The sequence below is a fragment of the Lachancea thermotolerans genome (assembly GCF_000142805.1).
Source record: "Lachancea thermotolerans CBS 6340 chromosome A complete sequence".
Lineage (NCBI taxonomy): Eukaryota > Fungi > Ascomycota > Saccharomycetes > Saccharomycetales > Saccharomycetaceae > Lachancea > Lachancea thermotolerans.
The window spans coordinates 527120-542311 of NC_013077.1; the positions used below are offsets into that span (position 1 = coordinate 527120).

The following is a 15192-nucleotide window of genomic DNA, read 5'->3' on the forward strand; positions in this document are numbered from 1 at the left end:
TCCTTCTCAGCGCGGCCATGGGCACACTTTATTTAAAACGTTCACATGCTCTTGATTTTATGTAACGTAGGAATTCTGGTTTTTATAGCAGCGGCAACCAAAAGTCATTGTTGAGGTTCACGAACCTTCCCAAAACATTGCACAGTTACCCACAGTTCTTGCTGGCCATATTCAAGTATAGAGTACTGTAATAGCCCCTCCCCAAGCTCCTAGACTTTATATCACGTGATTAATATCAATGTTATTTACAGATATCAAATAACCACAACTCTTCTCATTGTCGACCAAACATCGCGTAAGTGATACCAAGAAGTGATACACTGTGCCTCCAGAAATGTCCAAGCCACGGAAACAGAGCATACAGCCGCAAGCTAACCAAAGGACTACTCCTTTACCAATCACGCAGCCCACAGATGCGTACATCCCGCCTTTTCTTGTTGAACAGGTGCCTGAACTTAAATCCTACAAGCAACTTCTGGAAGCAGAGTCGAAAATCGATATCTATATCAGCCGCAAAAAGATTGACTTGTATCAATCAGTATCACAGTGGAATAGTCTGAAGCAGGAAGCACAGGAAAAACAGTACCTCCGCATTTTCGTATCCAACATTGCCGAGAACCAAGCCTGGCAAACAAACGACGCCAACGCACAACCATCCTGGACTCTGAGGATAGAGGGTAGATTATTGAATGACCTTGATGTTAATGACCCTCAAAGGCCCAAATTTAGCTCGTTCCTGCAGGGCATCGCAGTCGACTTCACGCGCCCACAAAACGCAGATGCGGGTGCGCAGGACCAGCAGCAACCACAACCTCTAGTACCCTCAATTGTTGAGTGGCATGCGGACCCTTCAGCCTTGGCTGAGTTCGACGGCCTGGATGTCAAGCGTGACGGAGCCGAAAACGTTAAGTGTCGAATTGCAATCCAGCCTCGCGGGGTCACTGGTGAGTGGATCCAATTCTCACCTGAGCTCTCTTCCATCATTGGCATGTCGCGAGGAACTCTTCATGAAGCGGTCTACTCTCTTTACAAATACATTTTGATCAATGACCTGCTGACAAGCGAAGACGATGTGCAGGCTCCAGGAAACCCCTCTTCCAACTCTACCAACGGTGAGAGAACAATTACCAAGATTGACAAATACCTTGCTGCGCTTTTTCCTGATGAGCGCAAAACCATGAGACTTGCAGAAATTCCATCCCTTGTAAATCGCCACATTTCTCCTCTGCCACCAATCAGAATAGACTACACGATACGTGTTGACAAAGCTTCTACGTACGGCGAAACCGTCATAGATATTGAAGTGCCGGCTGTAAGTGAGGACGAAGTGGCCCGCGAGGGCATGTCTCTACTAACAGAGCTAAACCAGTTGAGCACGACTTTAGAGCCCCAGATGCAAGCTCTAAACCAAGAGCTTAACATTTTGCAGCTTCAACTTAACGCTAGTGCGAACAAGTATCAATTCTTCAGCAAGCTTTCAAAGGACCCTGTTCCAATGCTACAAGAGTACATGGATTCTTCTTCAAGAGCGCTGAAGGTCCTGAGCGGCGACGACGGTTTCAACGAAGACACTGTGAGAAGAGCTCAATTTTACAAAGACAACGAGGCAATGTTATTTGAGAATTTGAGCGTTCTACTTTCGAACGGGCGCATGTAAACTAAAACAAAGGAGCTGAGCTTCCATACACAGCCATGAGATAGGCTGGCGTGGTGGCAGTTACCAGTCTCAACTGCATGATTGTACACTTTGAGTACCTTACGTAAAGAGTGAGATCATCAAAATTTTTCAATGGTAGTCATGGTCATAATAGTCATCTTTCCACATCTCAAGCGTTCATCGAACCAAGTCCATTCCGCAAGGTTTAGCTAAGATGTCCAAAACTTACAGATCCACTAGATCCTCTTCCAAAGACACTAAGTCATTTGAGGAAACTATCATTCAAGGCTTAGCCTCTGATGGCGGGCTTTTCATTCCTTCCGAGATCCCACAAGTTAGCGAAGAAACCCTGAAGCAATGGTCTCAGCTGAGTTTCCAGGGCTTGGCTTTGGAAATCATGAAATTGTACATTTCCAGCGAAGAGATCCCAGAAGCTGATCTTAAGGTCTTGATCGAGAGATCATACTCGACGTTCCGCTCTAAGGATGTGACGCCATTGGCAAAAGACGTGACTGGCAAGAACGAGCATCTGCACATTTTGGAGCTGTTTCACGGCCCAACCTATGCTTTCAAGGATGTTGCGTTGCAATTCGTGGGTAACTTGTTCGAATACTTCTTGCAAAGAGCGAACAAGGACTTACCTCAGGAACAGAGAAAGAGAATTACTGTGGTGGGTGCTACTTCCGGTGACACTGGTAGTGCTGCCATCTATGGTATGAGAGGCAAGAAGGACGTTTCTGTATTCATCCTATACCCAACTGGCAGAATCTCCCCTATACAAGAAGAACAAATGACAACTGTTCCTGACCAAAATGTGCAAACTCTTTCTGTTAAGGGTACTTTTGACAACTGCCAAGACATTGTCAAGGCCATTTTCGGTGACGTCGAATTTAACAAGAAGCACAACGTCGGAGCCGTGAATTCTATCAACTGGGCCAGAATCTTGGCTCAAATGACTTACTACTTTTACGCCTACTTCCAGGCCACAAACGGCTCTCCAAGTAAAGTCAAGTTTGTCGTCCCAAGTGGTAACTTTGGTGACATTCTTGCCGGTTACTACGCCAAAAAGATGGGCCTCCCTGTGGAAAGACTAATCATTGCCACTAATGAAAACGATATTCTCGACAGATTCTTGAAATCAGGTGTTTATGAAAGATCTGACGATGTTGCGGCTACCCTGTCACCAGCCATGGATATCTTGATTTCCTCAAACTTTGAGAGACTGCTTTGGTACCTAGCCCGTGACGTCCTTGCTTCAAATGATGACCAAAAAGCAGGCGAGATTCTGAATCAGTGGTTCACTCAGCTTAAAACCAAAGGAAAGTTTGAGGTTGACTCTGCTGTCGTTAAACACGCCCTGGTTGACTTCGATTCTGAAAGAGTCTCCAATGCTGAGACAACCTCGACTATCAAAGAGACCTATGCCAACTCTCAAAACCCTCAGCACTATATCTTGGATCCTCACACTGCTGTCGGTGTGTGCGCCACGAAGAGACAGATGGCAAAGGACAACGACAAATCGATCCAATATATTTCTTTGTCCACTGCCCACCCAGCTAAGTTTGCCGAAGCTGTGAATGAAGCTCTATCTTCTTTCGAAGGCTACTCTTTCGAGAAAGACGTTTTGCCAGACGAGCTGAAGGTTCTTTCGACACTAGAAAAGAAGTTGAAATTTGTTGAAAAGGCTGATGTCGAGCTTGTGAAGAGCGCCATTGAGGAGGAGTTGGCTAAAATGGGGTTATAAATGTGCACCATTCATACCTTTCTATATTAGTACAAATAGTTGAAATGAGCGGCTGATATATATTAGATGCCTAACGAATACAATAAATGTTCAAACAGTTTTGTTTTGTGCGAGCTGGACTTTCCCGTTATCACCTATATTGATTTGGTATCCTGCCGAGCTTAGGGCGCTGTCCTGGACTGCAGTTTTAGCCTCCATCCGGGCAACAATGCGCTGATTCTCCTCATTGTCTTGAAGTAGATGTTTTATGCACATTATGCTTCTTTCTTTGATAAAAGGGTCATTATCATCAATGACACAGTTGCTAAGCACCGCCTCAAGACCCTGTAATTCTCTGATTTTGTCTTGAACTTTCTTATTATTGTAGGAGAGAAAGCTTATAATCTCAATTACAAGTAGCTTACACTCCGGAAAGTTAGTGGGTTTGATAAAACCTGTGTTACAATCAATACGGGAGTTTATGAGATCTTGATCGAAAACCTTTTGGCCTTTCCCGTCCATGACTCTAATTTCTGAGATTTCACCATTTGAAAGCTTGTATATATTGAATCTCAGTAGCTTACTCTGTAATGTGTGCAATAGGCTGACCAACAAATCCAAGCCCTTGTAAAAGATCAAAAACTCTCGAACATGATCATATTGAGAGAGTGTAGTAAACATGTCCAAGACAATTAGTAACTGTCCGTGTAAGAGCGCTGCAACATCTTTATCGCTTTGACAGTTCTCAAAGTATGTGCGTGTTTGCGTCACGGTATCTTCAAGTAATTTGTAAGTCCAAGTCAAAATGCTTGTAAGTTGGTACTTATCCCAAGATTCATAACTCGTAATAAGTAAGTGTGAGATTTTCAAGTAGTTTAGAAACATAGTAGGACTCACTTTTTGAATATTTTGTATGAATGGAGCGAATGATTCGTGACAGCATATGCGCATAAAAGCTGATATTACCACAGTCGATAATGTTGATAGATTTGACGCCTGAAAGTCACGGTCCTGTATAATATTTGGTAGTGGTGTGTCGCCATGTGTGATCTGAGGCAACAAAAGCTCGTGCAATATCTTGTGTGCTTTGTCGGATTTCAAGAAATAATAAACGAACTCATCGTGTACAGTAAGGTTACGGATCAGCAGCGCATATGAGGTCATTAACGGATCACTTTCCTCAAAAGTTTGGCCGACTGGATAGCATAGGAATTGCAAGGTTTGCTGCATTGCACTTTTGTCAAAAGCAGTTGACTTGGCATTTGCATTGCATGAAAATTCAAGTGCTGTCTTGTAGAGAGCTATCTCGATCTCATCGTAATTGGGGCTTTGCGACAAGCATATCGAAGTTTTTGAAAAGCTTGTCCTGAAGTGTCAGTTTTTGAGCGTAATCTTGGTTGTCAGCACATAAATTCCTGGCGAGGAGCACGACCCCTTTATAGATTCTAAAATACCAGAACCTTGTCCCTTCTTCTAAAGCACGTAAGCCGCCGTTCTCTGGTGCCACGAAACATTCGCCAATGCTCCTCCATATCTTGTCTGAGGATGCCATGCAATTTCGGTAGCTTTCGTTTTGGGATGCACCCAATACTAGCCGATTAAGAGGCAAAACAAAGGCCTCATAGTCATTTGGATCACCAGAAAATGATCGAAGTAGGTTGCAGATCTCTTGCAGAACGGTAATTTCCTTGTCTGTCATCCCAATTAAATCTTAAGATAGTAGCGATGAGCTTCCATCGGTGGTAAGAAAATTTATAGTTCGTTATCTGCGATTGATAAATTGAGAATGACAAGGTCTATATATCTAATGAGTTCTATAACGCGTGTTCAATAATATGGTTCCGCTGTTTTGGCTCATGAAATGCTATCAGATAAGGTCTTCATCCGAGTCCTCTTCAAGTTGGAGAGGGAGTTTGTTTTTTGTGTCTGTAACTCCGATCCAGCCCTCTTCATCATCTGAGGCTCCTGTTAATACCTCGTCCTCAGAACCATCTGCCTCGTCCTCAGAATCAGAGTTGTTAACATGTTTATGATCTTCTCCATCACTAACGCCTCCCTCGACAGAACCGTCGGTGGAAGTTAGGAAAAAGTAGGCATACTTGTTGTCCTTTGACGCAGCCACTACATCCTTGGCAATGCGCCCGATAAAGCGCTGAACTGACCTCAGGCAAGAACCAAATTCGTTTTTGTGTGACGAGATGTAGTGCCCGTGGGCAGAAAGTAGTGCCTTGATCCATATCAGGTTAAATTCCAGGTGTTGCGATTCCATCGCAAAATCTCCAATAAATTTCAGCATCCGAGCCAGGTAAACGACTGGAAGACCACTGCTGACAAGCTCTATGTCTTTCAGAGGCACTGCTTCATAAACGCGATTAATCAAGTATTCTTCGTTGAGCCTGAAAGCCATCACAAGAGAATGCAAATACTCCTTTTCTTGAAGAGTCTCTATTACTGCTTGAGGTGTGATGTCTATATCCAAGTCGAATGGATCGAAAATCAACGAATCGTCCACTGAGTATATTAAAATACCCTCGGTAGACGCTGCAGCGAAGGCGTTAGATGTAGGAGAGAACTTGAGACCCGTGATTCTAATGGCGGGCCTGACTCTTCTCGTCGACAGATCGCCGCCTCTGGAGGAGCCAGGCAAAGAGTTATCAATTCTGTCTTCGAGGTCTGAATTCTCGGCATCACGGTCGATTAGATCTAAGGAGCCTGCTTCGGTCATTTTCTTACTGTTAAGAAACTGTTGGGTACCATTTAGAGACATATTCCTCGACACAATGAATCTTTTCAGTAGAACGCTGTTAGGTATGTCGTACAGGCATATGGAGTTGTTGTTGCCGCCAGCAACAATGGAGAGACCATCAAAGCTGTAATCTATGGTGGTGAAATATTTCGATCTCGCAGAACTCTTTGCAGTAAATCTATCTTCCAGATGTCTCCCGGATACAATGTCTTTTTTCCCGTCGATAGCACCGACTTGTTTGCCTTCGTTTATGTCAAAAAATAAGACTTGACCGTCGAGAGTAGAAGCTGCAACCTCATTGCCATCTGGCCTGACAGCTATCGAAAGGACGTCTGCATAGACTTCCAGAGGCTCCACTTGCTGAGATCTACCGAAAATCGACCATACTCTGATCGTTTTGTCCCACGAGGCTGACGCTAGAACGCTGTTTTCACGGCTAAATGACAGGCAAGATACTGGGCCTTCATGACCATCCAATGTCTCGACTAGCTGGCCAGTTTGCACGGACCATACATGAATTGCAAAACTGTCGACAGAACCTGCACAAACAACCTCTCCAGATGGATCGGCGGCCAAACAGTTAAATTGAATCCTCTCTGCAGCCGTGAAAGTTCTGAAATTACGGTAACGAACAAGATCCCAAGCTCTTACTGTCCCATCTAAAGATGCGGAAAAAAGCACTTGACCCTTCTTTGCAAACGCTAAGCCCGTGACTGCAGAAGTATGCTCTTGGAAGGTCACTAAGCAGAAGCCAGATACAACGTCCCAAATCTTGATTTTGCCATCTTCGGACGCCGTTACAACTCGTGACCCGTCTGGGGAGTAAGTGACTGCATTGGTGGCATCAAAGTGGCCCTGCTGCTTCAGAATATATGACTCTGATTGCCACTCATAGACAAGCAGCTGCCCCAGTTTACTAGAACCAAATGCCAACCATTCACCGGTATTGTTAACAGATACAGCGTTGACTGCATTTTGGCCCATTGATAGCTGCTGGAGCAAGGTAAAGCCTGGCAATTCATAAAGTCTAAATTCACCGTTGTTGAAACCAACAATCAGCATATTAGACTTCGCATGAAACGTGACACATTTTACTCTGGCCTGGGACGCGTAAAAGTAGTTCTTCTTGGTAATCCTCCAGCTATAGAGGGATGGATCTATCTCAGTTTCTGGCTCTTCCCCAAGGGCTTCGTAACCTGGTCTTATTGTGTACTCCCACTGGAACACTGCACCATCCTTGCTAACAGTATAGATGCGTTCTTGGTCAGAAGAGAAGAAAGCCCCCATGACATAGTCTCTGTGGCCTGCAAAGGTGACAGACGCAAGGTCCTTCTCTTCCGAATCCAGAGACCAGATACGAGCGGTTAAATCCTTAGAGGTGGACACCAGAAAACGTGAATCCTGCGACCATGTCAAAGAAATGATATCAGAGAAGTGACCTGCATGGACTCTGTAGCGAACGAAAGGTGCGAATTGCCGGTCCTCAGCCACTTCTGGAGTCTTCCATACCTGCACAAACCGCCCGCAGGCTAAAGCGAAAAGCTTGCCATCGGGCGAAAACTTCAGGTCTCTTACTTTCTCTTTAAAGTTGAGGTGATGCAACACAGTCTTGGCTCTGAAGTTGACCAGTATAGCACGACCGTCCTCATCCACGGACAGCAGCAGAGTGCCCTGGGGGTTGAGCGCAACGCAGCTGATGTTCTTGCGGTGCTCATATTCAAATGTGAATGACTTGTTGTGCACGAGATCGAACACTGACACTCGATTGCCCACCGGCGATATCAGCTGTGTGCCATCTTCGGAGAAAAGTATATTGCCTTGGCGATAAACGGTACCCAAGAGATTTGAGAATCTAAAATCTGACTTCATTGGACCGCGGCAGTTGTTTTGAATCTTTCGAGAAATACATCTCTCAAGCTCATCGCATCGATTTTCTAGTCATCTTTGACAAGAAAATTTGCATGGAAGAGAGCTCCGTGTACAGCGATCGGTACGCTGAAGAAAACAGTTAGCTGTAGTGAGCATCAGCTCCTGCGAAAGCTCATCGGCCGACGATAACGGACAGGCGAGGGCGTATCCTCCAAATTGATAGAAGCGCTTGATTCATTCCAATGTCAAAAGAAGTGAGCGGCAAGCTCTCGAGCCGCGTCATGAACATGAAGTTCATGAAGCAAGCGGACCAAGCAGAGGAGATTGAACAAGAGAAGCAGAAAGTGCAGCATCATGTGGATACCAGTGAATGGGCATTGAGTGGAGGAGAAGAATTCAAGTCCCGGCTGCGGCCACAACTTCGAACGGCTGGTACCACGGAAATTATGGAACAGACCCAGTCCGCCCCGGTAGTTGGAAGGCGGAAGTTTGGTTCGCAGGCCAAGACAGAACCTGAGGGCACCACTGAACCTGGTCTAGATGAACTTTGGGAGAACCAAAAGGGCAAAAAGCGCAAGGCTGGGGAGGCGGCCGGAGAAAAGGACGAGAAGGAAACAGATCAGAGTGAAGATGAGGAAGAAGAAGCGCCGGCTAAACGCTTCAAGTCACAGCAGGAGAAAACAGACAAAAGGGAGCGCAAGTCTTCGAAGCGCAAGAACTGAAAGGATGCAGGACGCGCGTGCTGGCTGGCGCGATGCGCGCAGTGCCTGTATAATTAGTGTAACATAGGAGGAACCGCATATATCTCAATACCGAATGTCCGCTCACCGGCACACTCTAATAGCTCATTTTTTCTTCTTTCCCGCCTTTGAGGCGTCCGCGAAAGACCCTCGCAGCACGGCCTCGCGCGCAGTGGAGTTGATGTGCTTAAAGCGGTCAGGCCCTATGTGGGTACCCGTGAACCACCGCGCCACACCGACTACCACGTCCCAGGCATCCATGAGGGTCAGAAGGTGTAGGAGACGGCCGCCGGCGGCGGTTTCACCATCGTCCTCACAGTCCTGGTAGGTAACGCTGCCCTCGCCGCGGATGCGCCACGCGGTCATGACGTGCTGGCACTTGCTGACTTTGGGGTCCATTCGCAGCTGATCGAGCTTCAAGCACGCGTCCTCTTCACTCGATGCGTGCGCCGCGAACGCTATGAATGTGGAGCCGCGGTCAACCACGGGATCGCTTTGGAACCAAGTAACGTCGAGCGCGGCGGCGCTGACTTCGAGCTGCAGCGACTCGAGCTGTTGCTGCAGGGCTGCATCAGCCTGCACGTCGCTTTCGCTCAAGAGCAAATCCTGGTCGCTGACCTGCGAGCAGGCCTCGGCGACTTCGGTGAGAAAGTCGAATATGCATACGTCCTGCTTCCAGATGTCCTCCATGACGCCCTCGAATTGATCTCGCAGCGCTTTGGGGTCGTGCGCGCCGTTGACTTGGAGCACCTGTGGCGCCGACTGCGTCGGGTACCCGGTGGGGAAGGATAGATGGACGCTGATGGCCTCGTGCTCGGGAATCTTTATGACACATTGGGTCTCTGACAGCCGCTCCATGAAGTCGGGATAGATGGCGTCTATGGCCTCGAGCTCCTGCTGCAGCTCCTCTTGGGACATTAGGGGATGGGCGCGTGAACTAGGTGGTAGCGGCTTGGCGTGGGCGAGGCGAGGCGGACTTAACCAGTGGTGATGGCGAGAGCCAAAGTGAGCGGTTAGGACGATGTTTTCGTACGATGTGATCAATATGTGAGAGCGGAGGGGTCTCCAGCCGAGAAAGGTGGGCGTTGGGGCGAGTGAGGTGGCGAGGGAGGTGCTGTAGAGAGGACGCGAGGGACGTCGGATGTACGAGGAGCGCTTGGGCACGGCCGGATGCGCGGCAGCGCGGTCACGTGAGGGGCCCGCGGGCGATCGTCGTAGTAAGCGATGCTAGTCTAGCACGTGACTAGAGATTGTTGGCCGCCGAAGCCACGTGACTAACACGCTCACAGTGTACGGAATTCCCATGACAGATACACATAAACGGCACACCTCGCAGGTGACGCCCCACACGTGATAGCATAGCTCACAGGAGACGACTCGCACGTGATATACCGTTCACATGAAGCGCTCACTGCGTACGCGCTCCTGTCCCACCCACGTGACACTCCTCCCACATGACACTCCCTCCACGTGACCCCCTCTCGCCCGAACCGCCCGAACCGTAGTGCCGCCCCGTCCGCAGCCCACCCGCTTCCGCGCCAAGAGAAGAATGCCCCTGCCCGTCGTTTGCGCCTCCTGGCCCGCTTGCGCTCACCGCTTGCGCTCACCATTGCGCTCACCACTTGCTCTCACCACTTGCTCTCGCTGTGCCCGAAATATGCTCACTGCGCGCCGGCCACGCGCACGCAACAACCGCTCGTTCACTGTCTCTCTCACGCCATCGGCCTCGTAAACCGTTAGTAGCCGGCCAGCCCTATACATTGCCCGCGCCGTCCCGCGTGCTCACAGCGTTCTCACAGCGTGCTCCCAGTGTGCTCACTCATCGCTGTTCACCACAAACTTACCCGCCGGGCGCCGGCTAAACTACACGCCTCCACGGCTTCTAGGCCGTTCGCCTGCCTGCTAACGCAGGTTACGCAGGTTACGCAGCTAACGCAGCGGCGCCGCACGCTTATTCTACTACAAGTTGCCGTTGTTCATACTGCGCACTACAGCCGAATATTACCCGCCTACCGCCCACTTCTTCTCCGTTGAGGCATTTTGTCAGCATTGCCCCCCCAGCTTCCGTTTGCGTCCCTCGTTCCACGCCCGCATTCCTATATAAGCATCAGGGCCCACCGGGCCCGACACGACGCTCGAAAAGGGGCATCCTCACACAACCGCCGAGCAAGCAGCATCTTACGTGTTGTTTTTGTGTTTTTTGCTGTTAGTCAGGCACGTTCCGGAGTTTGCGGAGAAGCCAGCGGGATTAATCGAAAAGGGGAAAAACATAAATAGGCGTCGTACACAATGAGACGCTCACTAATCATGGCGGGTGCCGCGGCGGCTCTGGGGGTCGCCGTGCGGGGAGATATGGACATGGACATGGAGATGGGCATGGATGCGGGCGATTCCGCGGAGATAATGCCGATGGGCGGTGGAAGCGCCGCCAGCAAAACGGAAGCCGGAGCCGGCGGAAGCGCGGCCGCGAGCGCGCCGTCCGCGGTGCTGTCGGCCGTGCCGCACGAGCCGAAGCACGTGCACGGGCTGCCGATCCTGCAGACGCAGCTGACCGCGGCGGAGCGGCTGTACTGGGAGAACTACAACACGACGACGTTCTTCAACCTGCCGGAGGGCACGCGCGGCGCGGGGCTGGCGCGGTACCACGCAGCGGCGGTGGCGCTGGCGACCGCGGCGGTGTACCCTGCGTCGCTCGTTCTGTACGGCGCGCGGCAGTGCTCTGCTCGCTGCGCACGGCTGTACGTGGCGGTGGTCGTGGCGAACGGCGCGCTGCTGTTCTCCGCGATGGCCGCGCTGCTGGCGCTGCGCGGGCACAACCCGGTGCCGTACCCGGGCAACGCGTACGCGAAGACGTGCTACGTGGTCGCGGTGCTGTGCGCGGTGCAGACGCTCGCGGCGGTGGCGCGGTTCTGGACACACGACCGGCACGTGACCTCGGTCGCGGGCGACGGCGGGCTCGCGCCCGCCGACGCCGAACGCTTTGAGCTCGTCGCCGCGGACCGCCACCACTCGCACTCGTCGGACGGCTCCGAGCTCTCGGCCGCGCTGTCGCACCAGCACAAGCCCGAGCCCGAGAGCGAGCCCACGCTGGAGTTTGACGCGGAGCGCGCACTCGACCTCGAGGCGCACCGCCGCGCGCTGTCGTTCCACACGGACGCCGACTCGCGCCTCGCGAGGGTCGCGGGCCTCGTCCAGTCGCTCACCACCTGGCCGCTGCTGTACATGCTCATGATCCACTGCGTCATCGGCCTCGCGGTCGGCAACCTCTTCGGCGAGGGCCTCCGTGTGTTCAACCTTTTGGCGCACTGGATCAAGGGCGGTGTATTTGTGCTGCTGGGCATGCTGTCGCTCGCGCGGTACTCGGGCTATGGGGCCGGTCGCGGCTGGGCGTGGAACCGCAGCATCGTGCGCGTCCACCCCACCAGCGCTGTCAACAATCTGCGGCGCATGATCCTGCCCTACGGCTCAGTCATCACCATGGAGTACATCGAGTCCTTCCTCATCTTCTTCTACGGTTCCACTAACGTGTTTCTGGAGCACCTCTCTAATACCGACGGCCAATGGCACGCCAAGGACCTGCAGCACGTCTCGATCGCATTCATGTACATCGGCTGCGGCCTGTGCGGGCTCATTACGGAGTACAAGCTGTCGGACTGGCGCCGCAAGCACGCGACTTCAGACCCCGGCGAGTGCCAGACCTCGGACTCTAACGTCACAGGCACGCCTGGCTACACTCCTAATCCGTTCCCTGCCTTTACCATCTTCTGGACTGGTATTCTGATGTCGCAGCACGCCCAGGCGTCGGCCGTCTCGACCGCCATCCACGTCCAATGGGGGCTGCTTCTGTCCTACGGGTCCTTTTTCCGTCTGCTGACCTTTTTCATGCTCATTTGGAAACCAAACACGGACTCGAAACCTTCCAGGCCCTTCACAGAGCTTGTCACATCATTTTGTCTGCTCTGTGGCGGCTTGATTTTTATGGAGTCCACCGATCAAGTGGTTGAGGCCCTGGAGTACCGCGGCCTCACCAGTATGTTCACCTTCAACCTGAGCGTGGGTTTTACCACCCTCTTCATGGCCTGGGAGATGATTCTATTTATGTGGGGAGATTGGTTGCACCAGCGCGCCTAAGTTCACGATAAAAAAAAAATTACAGAAACGAAGACCGCAGCCTCCGAGCTGTACAAACGTAATCACTTCAATAATGCGTCATGCCAAACTACCTTAAAAGTCAGCCGGGCAATAGCTTTTGCACCGGCCACTTTAACATCCTAATGCTATCAACTTATATATATCATTTCAATGCACGGAACACACAAAAAAACAGGTATTTTTGCAAATGAAAGGCGGATTCGTTCGCCTTTCTGCCGCACCAGGGGGTATACTGACTGCCACGCAGCCTGCTTGCAGAAGGTGTATTTGCCAGTTTGCTAAGCACCTGGTGCGAGTAATCAAATGCCCACAGAAGTCTCAATCTGTTGTCAAAGTCGTCAAGAGCTCGTAAATAAATCAAAGGGTTATTAGTTTCGTGAATTTAGTGGTCTCGCTTCGAAAATTATGCCGGCTTAGATACGCAATAGCATAGAATGTTTCTTACGTTGGTAGCGGGTTGTGAAGTCCGCCTTCTGGATATGCAACTAGCAGTCCCAAATAATCACTTTCTCTTTAATTGACGCCATTCTAGGGTTTTTTTTATATGCGGTAGGGTACGAAATAATCACAGTAACATACAGTGATAAAGACAGCCAGATCTCATTGAGGCCCACAGTCAAATACCTTTCGGCAGCTAACTGGCTTACTGAATGCATGCTTTGTCAGCTGGGTCCTATCAAGAGCTGTGAACTTGCCAAGCTGTGCACTTTATATTTGGCCTAATCGAATATGCGAGTATATGCGTGCCACTTTCTTTCTTGGCAGATTGCCTCGATCAGAAAAACAGTATAAGAACCTGTAAAATCAGGCTTCATGGCTTTAGAAAATACAATGGCTATTCGTAAGGGACTTACAGGGGCAACGGTAGAGATATCATGCTAATTGGAGTAATCATCGGAAGTACTCGAAGCCCAAGGGTTTGCCCTCAAATCGCCCAGTTTATTTTGGATACCATCGAACGTTCCAAATCCTATCAGGAGCTGAGCGAAAAGCCATTGCTTAAAATCATCGACATTGCTGACTGGAATCTGCCATTGTACGACGAGTCCAACGTTCCCTCCCAGATCAAGCGCAGTGAAGACTACGACCACGAGCACACAAAGCTTTGGAGCCTGGAAATTCAAAAATATAACGGCTTCATATTCGTGACTCCGCAGTACAACTGGGGCTATCCAGCTGCTCTAAAAAACGCCATTGACTATCTGTTTAATGAATGGAAAGGCAAATCAGCCGCAATAGTCACTTACGGTGGCCATGGGGGAACCAAGTGCAATGAACAATTGGCCGTTGTCCTTGAAGGACTTCGCATGATCCCAACCCAAAGCAGAGTCTTGCTCTCATTCCCGGACCGCGATACACTTTACGCTGCAGCCTCAGGAAAAGATTTAGGTCTTTCCAGTAATCCTAGCGGAGACCTTTGGACCACGGAAAAGACGCAGATTGAAGCGACTTTCAACGAGCTTTTTGAGTCGATAGTTAAAACACAAGATCTCTAGGAGCTTGAGTTTCAAGCGTTCACGAATTGTTGGAAAGGTTCGTGTCAAATTTTTTTTGTCGCGTCCTGTGAGGTGTTTCTATAGAACAGTGAGCACACATCGAAAGCTTCTGCGGTCTCAGGGAAATATGTGCTAAAACAGAGGAAACGGCTGAAACAATAGGATAATAGCGAATGATCTTTCATCAATACTCCATTTATTGACCTTTTATTTAGTGTTGAATTTGCCAAGTGATCTTATCGACTCAGTAGCATAAACGACATAACAAAACACCCTCCACAGTGGCTCTGTTCAAAATAATGGTTAAAGCGCTTATTTGAAGCCGGGGTGTCGGACAGCCCGATTCAGTTTCAGCCATACGTTTTATATCCCTCCGTTTCACTAGTATCTCATTAATGGCACTATGGCCGAGTGGTTAAGGCGAAAGACTCGAACTAAATTTGAGAGATCTTTTGGGCTCTGCCCGCGCTGGTTCAAATCCTGCTGGTGTCGTTATATTTTTGAAGTTTTTGTCGTTACTTTAAGTTACCTCAGCATCACTCTTTCACCTACTGAACTGTCTAAAAAAAGACCAAAACAAGCCCATAAAGGTTCATGTAAGCCCTTGAGATGCAAAGAACCAAAAACGCAAGGGATCCCACCTCAACACCCCTGCTAAAAGAGTGTGGCACGCCTATGTTGTTTGGGTCGTTATTCACGAGATGTGAGTATTTTCCTTGTAGGTAATACTACAAACTTGACGCTTATGTCTCTCTCCTTTCTGTCCTGAGATCCCAAGTCACCTCTCTTTTTAACCTCGAACACCCTCG

The 15192-nt window shown here is 49.6% G+C and overlaps 7 protein-coding genes and 1 non-coding gene across 8 annotated transcripts; 6 read left to right on the forward strand and 2 right to left on the reverse strand.

Annotated features, from left to right (window-relative positions):
• Window positions 1-334: 334 nt before the first annotated feature.
• Window positions 335-1657, forward strand: RSC6 (Rsc6p; the record flags this gene model as incomplete). Its single annotated transcript, XM_002551687.1, has 1 exon — window positions 335-1657. The coding sequence occupies one exon, from the start codon at window positions 335-337 to the stop codon at window positions 1655-1657; it is 1323 nt and encodes a 440-aa protein (XP_002551733.1).
• Window positions 1658-1871: 214 nt separating this feature from the next.
• Window positions 1872-3401, forward strand: THR4 (threonine synthase THR4; the record flags this gene model as incomplete). The annotated part of the gene is made up of 1 exon (XM_002551688.1): window positions 1872-3401. One exon carries the CDS (start codon window positions 1872-1874, stop codon window positions 3399-3401), a length of 1530 nt encoding a protein of 509 aa, XP_002551734.1.
• A 1846-nt stretch (window positions 3402-5247) lies between these two features.
• On the reverse strand, window positions 5248-7995 carry PWP2 (snoRNA-binding rRNA-processing protein PWP2; the record flags this gene model as incomplete). The annotated part of the gene is made up of 1 exon (XM_002551689.1): window positions 5248-7995. One exon carries the CDS (start codon window positions 7993-7995, stop codon window positions 5248-5250), a length of 2748 nt encoding a protein of 915 aa, XP_002551735.1.
• A 242-nt stretch (window positions 7996-8237) lies between these two features.
• Window positions 8238-8717, forward strand: MPP6 (Mpp6p; the record flags this gene model as incomplete). Its single annotated transcript, XM_002551690.1, has 1 exon — window positions 8238-8717. One exon carries the CDS (start codon window positions 8238-8240, stop codon window positions 8715-8717), a length of 480 nt encoding a protein of 159 aa, XP_002551736.1.
• A 123-nt stretch (window positions 8718-8840) lies between these two features.
• YIH1 (Yih1p) lies at window positions 8841-9653 on the reverse strand (the record flags this gene model as incomplete). The annotated part of the gene is made up of 1 exon (XM_002551691.1): window positions 8841-9653. The coding sequence occupies one exon, from the start codon at window positions 9651-9653 to the stop codon at window positions 8841-8843; it is 813 nt and encodes a 270-aa protein (XP_002551737.1).
• Window positions 9654-11024: 1371 nt separating this feature from the next.
• TVS1 (Tvs1p) lies at window positions 11025-12866 on the forward strand (the record flags this gene model as incomplete). The annotated part of the gene is made up of 1 exon (XM_002551692.1): window positions 11025-12866. The coding sequence occupies one exon, from the start codon at window positions 11025-11027 to the stop codon at window positions 12864-12866; it is 1842 nt and encodes a 613-aa protein (XP_002551738.1).
• An 896-nt stretch (window positions 12867-13762) lies between these two features.
• Window positions 13763-14383, forward strand: LOT6 (flavin-dependent quinone reductase; the record flags this gene model as incomplete). Its single annotated transcript, XM_002551693.1, has 1 exon — window positions 13763-14383. One exon carries the CDS (start codon window positions 13763-13765, stop codon window positions 14381-14383), a length of 621 nt encoding a protein of 206 aa, XP_002551739.1.
• Window positions 14384-14780: 397 nt separating this feature from the next.
• KLTH0A06490r lies at window positions 14781-14875 on the forward strand. The gene is given in 2 exon segments: window positions 14781-14817; window positions 14831-14875. It is a non-coding gene; the product is annotated as a tRNA-Ser (tRNA).
• The last annotated feature ends 317 nt before the right edge of the window (window positions 14876-15192 follow it).